We start from the raw sequence: 14,335 nt of genomic DNA, 5'->3' as shown, positions 1-14,335 counted from the left end.
GCAAGAGCTTGCTGTAATTGACCAGAAGTACCAGGAGCAGGAGAATGAAAGCACAGTTCCTCTGGGGTTATCTTCAGAAACCAATGAAAGGGCTCCAAAATATCTAGAAAAGCAGGCTGCCATTCTTAAGGGGTGCTGGAGGTGGTTCAGAAGGAAAAACAATGCAACCAAAAGGGCAACAAGTGTGCTGCACATATCACCTGTAGAAAGGAATATGCCTACAAGACTTTTCCTGAGAGAGGCAGAGAGATGCTGTTCCAAATGGAACCAGGTGAAAAGGAGAGACCCATTCCCAAAATAAAACTCCTAAAGAACCAAGGGAGCGTGGACTGTCAGACACTGTTCCTGTAACCCCCATCCCTCCAAGTGAAACTGCTTTTCACTGGAGGCTGAATCAGGGCAAAGTAGCTTGGACAGCAAATGCAGAAATTAGTTGGTGTCTGTCTTCACCTCTTGCTGGAGCTAGAGCATAGGACACTGGATTGACTGGGACACCAGTCCCTGAGTTTGCAGCAGGTGAGTTCCTCTTCCTTTGCCAGCAGTTAAGAAACACCTTCTAGAAGACTCATTTATTTTCACTTTCCATGCCAAGTTTCCTGGATTCAAGTCTCTGGGCCTCGACTCCCCTACATAGGCCACTAACTTCTCCAGGGATTGGAAGGGGTTCTAATAGTAACTGCAGCAGCCTTTTTTGGATGTCCAGACTTCATGCAGGATCAAAGTGAATGAAGGATATTGCTATCCTGGTTGTTGCCAGGCCCAGGATTAAAGAGGTCCTGTTTCTGCAAGTAACTGGACCTTGTGGGAAAGTCTGGCTGGCATTTCTAACCCCCTCAGACCTTTTCCAAGTGCAATCTTTCTCCAGCCCTACTGTCCTGAGTTTATAGCCTTCAAAGAGATTTGCATAGATTCAAAGGCGGCTTCTCCCTCAAGACTGCACCATTTTTTATCTATAATCAACAGATCTTACTCTCAAAGCTCAATTTCTTTTTCAGACTGGTGTTCACAGATGCATCTACCTGCTCCTTTCAATAAGTCATGGAATGGACCTGGGGTTCCTCTTTGGACCTGTGTGAAGGTTTCAGTAATGTCAGCCCTCCAGCATCCAAACAGTGGTAGCTGGCTCTCTGTGTTCATTCTCTCTTTAATGAGAGAAATTCACTTGCATTCTGGAGAGAAAGGCAAATCCCAAATTCCTGTGTAGCCAGATCACCAAAGTCGAAGGCCTGGAGAGGATAAAGGGATTTGTGCACTGGCATGGGGCACATTTTTGGAGTGGGAAAGACTCTTTGGTCTAGTACAGATCCTCCTCAAAGACCCTAAGGTAATAGGAGTGGCTTACTTAGTCTTGTCATCCACATTCCAGCTCTGGAGCTAGACCTCCTTGCATCATAGGGTGGAGATGAAAATATATTTGGCTGAAACAGCCCTTGGAGCCAGCAGACAACCTAACTCAGCAACCAAGGAGTAAGGGCAGGTGACCAGACAAAATTTTTATGGCTCTAGAAAGCAAAGCACAGACTAACAGCTTGGTATGTTGGCTGAGCAATGCTTTATTTAATGAGGACACTGTCCTACAGTGGTTGTTGGGTGCACTGAGGCTGGAAGGAGGCCAAAGCCTTGATGTAGAAATGACAGCAGACACAGTTTAACCTAGATATGCTGGTGGATCTCTCCTGTGCATTCTAGGCCTTCAGGGGCTGCTGATTCTGACAAGCTCATAGTGACATCAGTAAGCTGATCTGTCCTTTCTTAGGCACAAGACTCCAGCAATGCATGCTGGTGAGATGCATGGGATAACTGTGTGTGACAATTTTAAAACTTACTAGGGCTTCTGCTGCACAAGACAAAAATGGCCATAACAGTGCCAAGCTAGTAGCTCAACACACAAAGGCACCAAATCTAGTTCCCAAAACTGATGTCCAGAAAAGCACCAGTGGATCAGGAACACCAAGCCTTATGGATGCACAAAGGTTAAGAAGCCCTGTGGGCTAGTAATGAAGAATCAAAAGGAAAAAGACAGGAAATTACATGGCTTGCTACCTGCACAAGGGTGGAGGAAGGGAATGCTGGAGTGCTCTAGAAAAGGCCAATCCACCCTACTGCTCCTGCATTTGTGCTCATGGGAGTAGACCAGACTATCAGGCATGGAAGGGAAAGAATAAAGGTAAGGTAAAAAAAGCAATACTCTGGATAACAATACAGAGGTTCCTTCACAAATGACACAGGAAGGAGAGTGAGTGAAAGAGCAGAAGGCCCTGAGGGTAGGAATCACAAAAATGGTCCTGGACTCCACAGTCAGAGTCAATGTTGTTTTGTCAGCCCTCCAGCATCCAAACAACAGTGGTAGTTGGCTCTATGTGTTCATTCTCTCTTTAATGAGAGAAATTCACATATACTCTGGGGAGAGAAAGCAAATCCCAAATTCCCCTGTAGCCAGATCACCTAAAGCCTCAGGTCTGGAGAGGATAAAAGGCAGGAGAAGCAATCCCCAGGAAGCTACGGGAAAGAATGGCCACAGGAACCACTTCACTGACTGCAGGACTACTGGAGACAGACCAGGTTCCTTAGCAGGTGTGGAGAGCGCCATCTTGGCTGGAGCTGACAACTTAGATCTTTGAGCTAAGGGAATTCCTGCTGAGCCCAAGCAAGGTGCATGGACATGGGGCACTGTGGGAACAGTACAGTTGTGTACATTACAGCATTCACTGCATAGTACATACAGACCTTGGAACTAGCACATTGGTCTTCCAAATGAAGCAAGGAACCAGGTTCAGGGTGCTGATGCCAGAGCACAAATACCAGCTCTGCAAACTACATGCAGGATGTGAAAAAAGCTGTGCGCCTATCAGGTGTTTTGTCTTCCTTTATGTACCTCTTCAAACATTTTCCACACCCTACCACCACACTCAGAGTAATCTATCACTACCCTAGGGAATGGGGTAGTCTCTTTATGGATCAGCCACCAAATGATATTTTAGCTAAAAAAACCCCCAAGAGTTCATACTCTGAGGACAAGGCACATATCCAGAACGTGCGTGCACTCTATAGCAAAGAATGCAAGCCTCGAACTGCCCAAAGCAAATTCTGTAACCTGCCTGATCAAACTTTGGAAATTTGGTGTAGATTTAGTGGTCAAAGTTTTCCTACTAGAGTTCCTGTAAACTGCACCTGAATCCACATTAGGAACATAAGCAAATGAGCTGATTGGCAGGAGCCTGCAGGTCCACCACTCCCACTAAAACAAATAGGAGGGCAACTTACTCAACCTTCGAAAAAGCTGGCCACTTGGATGCCAAAAATAGGGAGTTTAGGTGTCCATCTTCAGGATGCCAAGGGTGATTCATGGGGTCAATGTTTGCAATTCATTAAAGCAGGTGGGTGGAGAGCTGCTAAAAGTCAATCACAGCATTCAGAAGAAAAGCAAGGGATAACTTATTTTTTGCAGAAGTACTAAGATTAAGCTGGCAGATCCTGAAAAACCCTGATTCACAAACATTATTTGAGGGAATAGGAAGACTTCAAAAGTGTCCAGTATGCCTGAGGGGCTGGGGTGAAGTATGTGTGGAGTCTCTGGGATTTTCAAAAATGTGTCTTGAGAACGAGAGAGAGAGGGGAGCTGGGTGCTGACTCCTGCTGAAGTCTGGCCTGGGTTACAGATTTGTTTTGCTTGCCTGTTACTTTGCTGCTGCTTGCCAAAACCACAGCCTAGCTATATGCACACACCCAATCGTACCCATTAGAGAGCAGGTCTTATTTTGCAATCTAGCTGCCGAAAGGGATCACAAATGAAGAGTGAAGCAGTGGCTGTGTCTAGATACTATTTTTTAAACAAAGTCATGATTTCACACAAACTCTCAATGCATTCCTGTATCTCCCCCACAAGGCTATAAAAGCCCTGGCATTTCAACAGGTACCTGAGGCTTTATAAATTGGATGAAAAATGAGAGCCCAGCAACAACTTTTGCTACAAGTTTATGATCTACTAATCAGTGGCACATTCAAAGCATACTCTATAGACATGGAAACTTGATTCTTGCCAAGATGTATTCTCCCTGGCACACGGTAGTCTGATAGCATCAAACTCCTGATTACTTAGTAGCCAACAGAATAAAGCAGGGCTTTATTTTGCAACTAGTCCTTTCAGATTTGGACAGTGACATATGCAAGCCAGAAGATGAAAGTGTATCCAGATATTTCCACCTTGGAGTCCCGTTTAGAAGTGTGAATGAGTCACAACGTGAAGCTGATCTGCTTCAATTCATAGTAGGGATGAGGTTTTATTCACCTGTCTATTTGGAGGTACAGGTAGGGAAAGAAAATAGAATAATCAACTTTCCAGCCAAGGTAACCAAACTGTTTGGTGAGTAATTCACTGTTCTTTGTATCATACTGTTCTCAGGCTATTTAAAAAAATAAGAGCCTAAGGATAAGAACAACTTTTTTTATAGTCCAAGACTCCCCTCTTCCCTTGATGTACCTGGTAACCATTATGCTCAGTGGATGTTGCAATCAACAGAGCTAGGGAAGAGGACTTGTCTGAAGCAGAGCTTGAAGTAATGAATGGCTGACTTCCAATTTCACTACAGATAATCTAGCCAACAGAATGGGGGAAACGTAGGTAAAAACAACCAGATGGCTGCAGCACAGATGGAAGAAGGAAATGCTGCAGGAACCCAAACCTACAAAGGGCAATTCACGGGGTGAAGCAGAATCTGACCAACTAGAGCTGCATGTTACTGGTCTGACAATAAGCCTATAGCTACTACAAACTGATCTATCTGGCTACCAAGGGTTTTATAGGCTGTGTTGCCCTTATGGCAGTCTTTGAAGGATTTAGATAGTAGTTTGTTTTCCTGAACTGCTGGCTCAAGAGAAGGCATACAGCTTCCCCTGAAATGCAATGGAAATTTCTGGGCAAAAAAAAATGTTGGTAGAAGAACAGAGAATTAATTTTGAGAACAAACTCCCACTTCTTACTACACTGCCATTTAGGTAAAACCTATACAAAGCAAGATGTGATTAATCATTTTACACCAACTAAAGATGCCACCTCATAATCCAGGAGTTTGGGGGATAATTCTCCCATCGTTTAAAATACTGGGGCTATAAATGTGCTTATGTGGGGAACAACTGGAGTAGGAAGCACCATCCTGCCTTTGTGTTACTGTAGCAAAAGGTTGGAGGAGTCTTTTCAAGTCCAGAGAGGACTTGATGGCTTTATACAACACAGACTGGTGGCCTTATTGCCAGAACTGCCAAGGTGCAAATGTGCAGAGTTCCTAGCAAGATTCATCTTGAAGCCACAGATCCAAATGAAAGCCATTTACTACTACTACTACTACTACTGTCTGGATACTGACTTTAAAAGGTCAGTTTTAATGGGGCAAGACAGGAGAGCTGAGATGATGTTGAGCCTTGTTGGCTGATGGCAGGGAAGAAGCCACAAGAAACATGGCTACCTTCTATGGCCCCTCTAAACAGACCTGTCCTGCCTGCAATTCTACTTGGAAGCAACATACAGCCCAAACAGACCAAATAATGGTCAGCATCCAGGAAGAGGAAAGCTTAGTAAGACACAAGGAACTGGCATCTGTTCCTGCTTTCCTAATGCTGGAGGCATAGTGCTGACTGAAAAAAAAAACATAGTCCACCATGGGAATTAGTTTATCCAGCCACTGGCAGTGTTTTCCTCTTATTTCCTGACAGGTGGAGCAAGAATACGGAGAGTAATGGTCACCATGAAGGAGAGGCTAAAAACCGAAGTCCAACAACATGATAATAAACAATTGCAACTAACAAAGAACAATGTCCAAAGACTGTCTTCAGTACTAAATTTTCTTATCCCTCTCTTCCCTATGCCTTACAAAGCAAGGTAGAATCAAATTTATGAAGACAGTTTAGGATGGTTATATATCTGGGTCATCTAAACAGGTGGTCCAATAACCACATATACAAAGCTCAGCAATGCAGATGATATCAAATCCTAAGCATATTACCTTGTCAGTTAGCAGAAGGAAGAATAAAATAAGTCAGAGTTCTAGGATTCTCAAAATCTGTTGCTGAAAGCTGGGTTTCTAAGCCCCCGGTCAATCACCTGAATTAGTTTAGCCTGATTTTTCTTAATACTTTCCAAACACTAGCAGCTTCAATTGAATTAACTGTGGGATGCTCAGTGATTTAAAAAGAAAAAAAAAAATATCAAGCAAAGCATAACAAGGAGCATATCCAGAAGCTCAGGAGTCTAATTTTAAGTTATTTTGAGAAAAAAAACCCCCACCCAACCTTACCCCGTGTCTAATTGGAACTGAAGTACTCAGTATTATTAACCAAACTGGAATCTGGCCAGAAGAAGAGCTTGAACATTCCTGCTCTTCTGAAAATGCCAGACAGAGTTCCTTCCTGACAACCTGTTAGGACTTTCCAAAAGGCCTATGCCTCCAAAACCATGCTGAGGCTACTGGATCAGTCTAGATTCAAGAAAAAAATGGCCTTTTGAATTGTCAAAAAGACTCCCTATAGCACTGAACAAACCTGATTTGCCTCAGCTTATTACATCAGGGTAGATGAACAACTCACTGAATCTAGGCAGAAGTTTAAATACAAAGTTTATCTGGAACATACTTTAATGTATACTCTGTTTACAAGTTGTTCTCTCCATGTGATCTTTCAGAACTCTTAATGAAAGAGATGTAGCTGCTGCTTCCTAAATTCTGCTACTGAAAATATTTTATCCTAACATTTTAATTACAGTGTACTCCATTTAAGTGCATGGAGAACTGAAAATAAATTCCCAAACACCTACCTGGAGTATGCACTTATTAAAACTAAAAGCTAACCAATCAATGTTTGTTAAGTACACATTACAGCACTGTCAATGTTGTGATATTAGCAGCCCTGAAAATGATTATCTCCCATAATTTCTTGGACTTCCAACAGGCTGTTTTGGGGCTGCTATTACAATCCTTGACAATGAGAGAGGGAGAGACACAGGAGGCAGCAGGTAGGCTGACCAGAAATTAACTAGCTCCTGTCATTTTCAGAGCTTCTCATCCAGCCCTTTGACAGCTGCTTTGTCTTCACCGTTTTCATTCAGCTAAACTGGGAACAAATTAAGTTACAAAGCAGACACTGGGGCTAAAAGGTGCCGCATGCTTAACTAGTTTATGCACTTAACTAATATGCAGATACCTGGGTTATATTACAGTGCAAGCAACAGGCAACAAATTGGGACTAGTGTTGTGTTATGGTTAAGGGAACTATACACTCATATAGTCGGTGTATGTATCAGAGGAGTACGTGGTAGTTTAAAATATTTCTGACATGCAAATTTTAAGGAAAAATGTATTAGAAGTATTTCTGTACCTTTTCAGTGCCAGTTATTCCAAAATGATCAATGTAACGCATTCCAGCACTCTTAAGTTACACAAGTTTGAAGCAGAAGTATAACAAAAAAGTCCAGAATTTGGTAGGAGAGACACAAAACCAAGACCCTGTTTGACCTCCGTCCTTATCACAAGGACCACAACACATATTACCCAGAAGCTCACGTAAGTCATGCAGACAAGTAGATTATCTGAAACAAAGGGAAACACTCTTTTCCTTACTTGATCAACAGTCCCTGATTGGGCAACAGTTCCAGATGGATTTTCCCTCCTTCTTGTGTTCTTAAATAGGCAAATTCTTCCAGCATATCAATATCTGCAGAAGTGGTTCAGGACTCAATAGGGAAAAAAAAGGTTGTTAAATATGTCTTCATGTAGCAAACCTTATTAAGAAGAACAAAGGCTGAATGAAGCAACACTACATACTGATGAGATTGTTGAAGCAACACTACATATTCATGAGATTGTCAGTTAAGACAAATAGTTTGTAACTGCTCATCCTCCGATTCTCACTGTGGCAGGCTGTAGCACTAGAGGCTCCTGCCCAGCTGCAAGAGTAGTAATGCTAACTGCAGGCTATTCAGGGGCACTGGGCCAGCTGAGGGAGCTAATTAATGGCCACAGGAAGTTAAAGGCTCCTACAGAGACAGACCTGGCCAGCAGCTGCAATACCAAACCAGGGTCTCTCAGGGTCTGGGAAGAGACCTAGGTGTGATGAGACTGGGAGCAGCAGCACTACAGCAGGGAGCTGAGTCGCAGCCAGCCTGAGAGGAGAGACTGCAGTGAGGAAGGAGTATTAGCAGTGAGCCACACAGGCACTTTCAAAGGGGCTGAAGAGGAAAAAGACCTGTGAGTTAACCCTTTACGGACTATTTAGGTTAAAGTTTGAGGACTCACTGATACAAAAGGGCACCTGTGCGACAGGCATACCCTCGTAATATGGACTGTATTGCATTTAAGGACTATTTGAGCTAAGCAAGTCCCCAAACCTACTACACACGCACACACTACACAGGCAGTTACACATGGTCACCGTGTATATTCCCAATACACCAGACCTTAAAAATTCATGTGAAATAGCCATACCAGGCACACTCATCACACACATGCAAGTCAGACACAGAAGTGGAAGTAATGATTGAGATCACTAAGGCCTGGTTCCTCAAGGTGTTTAGGTATCTAATTTCATAAGTATCTATGAAATCTTGAAGTCCTTCCCTGCCAATATTTCACGCTCTGCTTTTTTTTCTGTACAGTGTAAATGCAGAGCCACCCCGAGGCTGAGGAATTTCCACCACATTATAATAGTGCCATGATTTGTAATGCTTGTCTCAGTTTTTCCCTCACCCCATCTTCTCATTCTTTTCATTTCTCTATTTTGGCTCTTCTTTCTCCAGTCCTGTTTGTAAACTTGTTCCCTTAACATCTCCTGCAGTGTGTATAAGGACAGATTTCACTTAGAGCCCTGATAGTAATGAGGTCCCTCCTTCACTAATGACTGCAGTGAGACGGTGGTTCAGTTAAACACTTAGCTGACCACATTGCAAAACACACACTGGACACTTGCAGTTGTAAATCATATGTGCTCTGCAGGAATCTGCACACAGCCCATTCTGAAAAAATGGCCTGCAGTTGTTAAACAGATGCAAAGTAAAAAAGGGGCAAAATCCCAGTGCCTTGAAGTGCAGCTGCCATTCCCCTGCAGCCCACCTTCCTATCAAACAGAACAGAAAAACCAGCAAAATGGTCCCAGGCAACTCTTGATAGTACAGGAAGTCCTGGCAGACTTATCTGTAAAGGCATAAACAAATGCCATGCTGTTCAACTAAGTAGTAGCAGCTACGTAGATATGCCTGTCCCTCAGGTATCAGCAGGCATCCCCCACATATATTTACAGCCAGTTTCACTCCAATATACACATTTCCACAGATGGATTACAACTGCCTTATACAGTGTGTCGGACAAAGCAGGATTTGGTCTCTGGAGAACAGTGACTTATGAGAGTATTTATCTGCTTCTCTGACATACATGGTTTGGGATTGGGGAAGACAGTCCTGCATTTTTTTTTGGCTGCATCCATGGTGTCATAATAGAGAAAAAAAAAAAAGGATACTTGTAACATAGTTGAAAAAATTCTCATACTGGAAGTTCCCTTGCTGGCAGATTTTGTTGATGGCTTTCAGGAACAAGTTCTCACCTCTTGGCCATTCATGCTGAAGCAACACAACCACATGGCCCAAAGCAATGTCATCCCTGCTGTCCGTGAAAGCTCGCAGCTGTAAGAAAAATTTGCACTCAACCAATCAGTGTTGGAGTAGAGTATAGCAGAGTTAAAGTTATAATGTTTCTTTATGGTAGGGTGGGACTGCCCTTTTTATCTTATGTTGGGTGTTGGCATATGAGTGGCAACCATCATTAATACACGCACTTTGGTGTTGTGTAGTTCCCTAAAGTTTTGTGTTGTTTCTTCAAATGGTCAGCTTGGGTGGAGGGGGAATATAGCATAAGCCCTTCAATTGGTATCCCCATATACAGAACTATCAGCATCAGATACTTTTTTTTTGCCGGGTCACCTGTAATGTCAAAAAAAATATCATGCCTTTTTAATTCTGAAGAACCTTTGCCCTATGGACACAGCAAACCACAGTGGTGAAGTGTTCACCACAGTGCAAAAGGCAGCCTGGAACAATAAACAAAGAGTGATTTGTGCTAAACTCTAAGGCCAATACAGCTGTGACCACTGTTAACTATTTCAACGGAGATTTCAAACTGAAAGGTAGGCAGGGTGAGTAGAGAAGAGCTTATTGCTGCGGAGGGTTTGCCAGCTTGGAGAAGTGAGAAACCGCACCTCTCTTCCCAAGTCAGTAACCACCTGATGCCAAAACGAATGGGGAAAACAGATATCCATTCCTCTTCCTCTCCTTCCTCACAGTATAGAAGCAACTGTCCCTAGGTACCAACAACCTGTCATGCCTTCCTGATGTAACCCCCCATCTAGATGCCAAACTCTCCTTCTACACTAACCTTACCAAGTAACACAAAGGACACTACTACTAATTGCACTGCTTTAGATGTGGGGGTAGGGGAATTGCCATGGTCCCTGCTGCATAATTCAGGTCTAAGCTGCACAGACAATATGGTGCCTTGACTACAGCTTACCTTGAAACAAGCTAACAGTAAATGGAGACAGTAGGGCATAACAGCTTTACTGGTACACGGCCAAAGCTTTAGGTCAGAACCTGTAACAAATAAATTGCATTAGAGTCATAAGTATATTTATTACACAGTTCCATTAGTGATAATGAATCAGGATGAAAGAGAGAGAGAGGATAAGTCTCCAACTGCCTATGCTTATGCTCATGCCAAAGTTGCAGTCAAGTTAAGAATCAGTCAAATGCTGAGTAAGTATAAGCAAGGCTCTCCTCTTCTCTCCTGCTATGGTTTTATGCGTTGTTACTCAGCAAAGCAATGCATTGGTGACAAGTCATTTTGTGGAGAAAACAGAAACAAGCAAAATTGTCTCTTTTTATAGTATTAAGCACTACCTTTCGGATATTGACAAGTAGGTTCTGAAATTATTTTGTTAGAAGGTGAGGTCTGATCAGGCAGGGAAAGGAAACAAGTACTTTTGTGCTTTTGCAATACAGTGTAACGTAACATGAAGCATACATGTTATTGTGTCACTACCCATGGTGCAACTTCTGCAGGAAGTTGGAAAAGCTTGCTAGAGCAATTTATGCACACTAGCTTGCCTCTAATTTGTCATTGAGAATGTTGCCATTTCTCCCTCAACTAATACATATCTGCTCTTCCAGCTGTACAGAGGGAAAATGAAATGCAATCCCATACCTTTCCTGAATTTCGACTTTACTTTTGGCTGTTCTTCTTGTGTTTTAACTCCATCTTGGATGGGGAGTGTGATATAGCACATGAGGTCAAGTACCTTCTCACATGTCAGCTAAAAGAGAAAATACAAAAGTTTCATAGATTTCATAGACATTAGGGCTGGAAGGGACCTCAGAAGATCACTGAGTACAGCCCCCTGCCCCAGGGGCAGGAAGTCAGCTGGGGTCATAGGATCCCAGCAAGATAAACATCCAAATTTCTCTTGAAGGCATTCATTGTAGGTGCTTGAACCACCTCCGATGGCACGCTATTCCAGACCTTGGGGGCTTGGACAGGGAAGAAATTCTCCTTATATCCAGCCTGAAATGGTCTTGCAGTAGTTTATAACCGTTCGACTTCGTCATCCCTTGGAGCGCTCTGGTGAACAAATGTTCCCCCAGATACTGGTGGTCACCCCGATAAACTTATAGGTGACCATCAGATCACCCCTGAGCCTGCGCTTTTCCAGGCTAAAGAGCCCCATGGCTCTCAGCCTGTCGTCGTAAGGGTCTTTTTTCCTGACCTCTGATCATGCATGTGGCTCCTCACTGGACTCTCTCAAGCTTCTCCACATCCGTTTTGAATTGTGGGGCCCAAAACTGGACACAGTACTCCAGCTGTGGCCTCACCAAGGCCGAGTACAATGGGAGAATGACATCCTGGGATTTGCTTGAGAAGGATCTATGGATGCAAGCCAGCATTTTGCTAACTTTACTAGCCACAGCATTGTATTGAAGGCTCATGTTCATCTTGTGGTCAATGATGACCCCCAAATCTCTTTCTTCTGTAGTGCTAGCCAGTGTAGCACTGCCGAGCCTATAAGCATGGTGCGTATTTTTCCTCCCAAGGTGGAGAACCTTGCATTTTTCAGTGTTAAACACCATCAGGTTTTTGTCTGCCCATTTGCTGAGCCTGTCCAGGTCAGCCTGGATTGCCCTCCTGTCTTCGGGTGTGGATGCTTTGCCCCAGAGTTTGGTGTCATCGGCGAACTTGGCCAGTCCACTTCTGACTCCAATGTCCACATCATTAATGAAGATGTTGAACAATATGGGTCCAAGGACAAAGCCTTGGGGGACCCCACTGGTCACAGGGCACCACGATGAGTGACTTCTGTCTATTACCACCCTCTGGGTCTAACTACGGAGCCAATTTCCCAGCCAGTGGATCATGGTGGAGCTAGGCCGCAATGGACCAGTTTTGCCAAGAGGTGATCATGGGATACCAGATCAAAGGCTTTTTTTGAAGTCAAGGTACACAACATGAGATTCTAAACTTAAAACCCAAATTCACTAATACTTTGAAGTGGAATTGAAACGTCTATAGGAGATAACAGGGGGGAAAAAAGAGAACAAAGTGTACATTCTCCATCAGACAGAACTTCTGGATCTACACTGGACTGATTAACAGGCAAACTGATGTAATTGGTCTGGACAAGGGAATAAGGACATCAATTTGATTCAGCTCATCCTATGAATACACACTAACAAGTTTTTGCAATGAATATTCATTTCCTTCACGGTATCCTTTAGTTCAGCTGTTCAAAAATAGGATATCTTAATTTAAAGCCAATTTGCTTGTAAAGGTCAAGTAAATTGGCTTTCACTGGCTTCTGGATAGTAAAAGGTTAAATAAGGCTTTTTCACACTGTTTAGAAAGACAAAACTGCAATATCGTTATTGCACTGCAAACATACTGTACATCCCAAATCTACTTTGCTAAGATAAGGGTGCAAGAAAGAAATAGCATCAGATTTTTACTGACAATATATTGTAACAGGAAAGAGGAAGTGTTGTCCAATGGTTAGGACACTAGTCCAGCATAGAAGGAAGCCTCATTAAATACATTAGCTATCATTAAACTTGTACCAAAAGCTGTATGTGCTTAATAATGGAAGCCAACTATGAATTTGATTAAATATAACCAGCATTAAGGATGACTCTAAAACACATGGCCCATATTGGGTAAATATGCTGATGGGAACGTTATATTTTGAAATTTTTTTGTGTTCCAGGTCACATTAGCCAGATCAGTTCCGAATCATTTTGATTGAGCAAAATTCAATTGTTCAAACACCATATCTGGCGCTGCTACTGGCAAGGTATCCGCCACCCCAGACTTTACAGCCTGGGGCTTCAGATGCTTCCAAATCCAGTGGCAGGCAGGCCCAAGCCTGGAGGTTTGGGGTTCAGATGCCCCCAAGTCTCACTCAGCCAACAGTCGCAGAAGCAAGCTAGGGTGGAGTCTCTCATTTCCATGAAGGAGGCATGTAGCTGAGATCCTCCTACTGGAAGCTGGCCAGTAGGAAGCCAATTACAAGATTTTCATAGGCCATCCTGTCTCCAGTCCATTTGGACAGGGATGCACCGTCCACTACACAATGCAATTTAAATCCATTTTGACTTGGGTACCAGACCAGCGCAGTGACTACATTTGATCTTAGCCCACAAGAGGCTGAGGAGTGATACTGATGGGAACTTTTTTTTTAAGGAAAATTTTTCATGTCCCAGGTCTAATTAGCCAGATCAAATCTAAATCCATTTGAATTATCCAAAAAAACATGTGGCCCTGCTACCGGCAAGTATCCTCCACACCAGCCTGGGCTTCATATACTTCCAAATCCTTTGGCATGCATCCTACATGCAGGCTCAAGCCCGAAGGCCTGGGGTTCAGATGCCCCTGAGTTTTGCTTACCTGTGACCATATGGCTGCAAGAGCAAGCCAGGAAGAAGTCTCCCATTTCCATAAAGTCAGTGTATAGCCTAGATCCTCCCACTGGAAGCTGGCTAGTGGGAAGTTAACTATGAGGATCTCATAGTGAGTCCTATCTGCAAGCAGACAAAGGTACAACCCTCCACAGGGCCATTTCAATTGCATCACCTCAGTCAAGGTATTTCCTAGGGGTGTGCGAAATGAGTAGTATTAGATTCAGATTTAGCCTGAATTGGGGACAGTTATTCAATTCATTGATTCAGATCACTGTCCCAATTCTATTCGGCCGAATCTGAAGATTCAATGCCGATTCGGAGAATCAGTGATAGAGATTTAAATGTTTTTTCTACATACCC

The 14,335-nt window shown here is 43.3% G+C and overlaps 1 protein-coding gene across 6 annotated transcripts in view; it reads right to left on the bottom strand.

Annotated features, from left to right (window-relative positions):
• Positions 1 to 14,335, bottom strand: part of INTS10 (integrator complex subunit 10) — a 61,773-nt gene that overhangs the window by 3,695 nt on the left and 43,743 nt on the right. For all 6 annotated transcript variants that reach the window (XM_090036783.1, XM_090036784.1, XM_090036785.1 and 3 more), the window contains exons 13-16: positions 11,235 to 11,343; positions 10,545 to 10,624; positions 9,499 to 9,661; positions 7,608 to 7,701 (exon numbers count right to left, since the gene is read on the bottom strand). In XM_090036783.1, coding sequence (XP_089892909.1) covers positions 7,608 to 7,701; positions 9,499 to 9,661; positions 10,545 to 10,624; positions 11,235 to 11,343 — 446 coding nt within the window. The remainder of the gene's footprint in view (positions 1 to 7,607; positions 7,702 to 9,498; positions 9,662 to 10,544; positions 10,625 to 11,234; positions 11,344 to 14,335) is intronic.

This window comes from Crocodylus siamensis, chromosome 2 (assembly GCF_052110815.1).
Source record: "Crocodylus siamensis isolate JL-2025a chromosome 2, ASM5211081v1, whole genome shotgun sequence".
Lineage (NCBI taxonomy): Eukaryota > Metazoa > Chordata > Crocodylia > Crocodylidae > Crocodylus > Crocodylus siamensis.
This window is presented reverse-complemented; position numbering and strand designations above follow the sequence as displayed.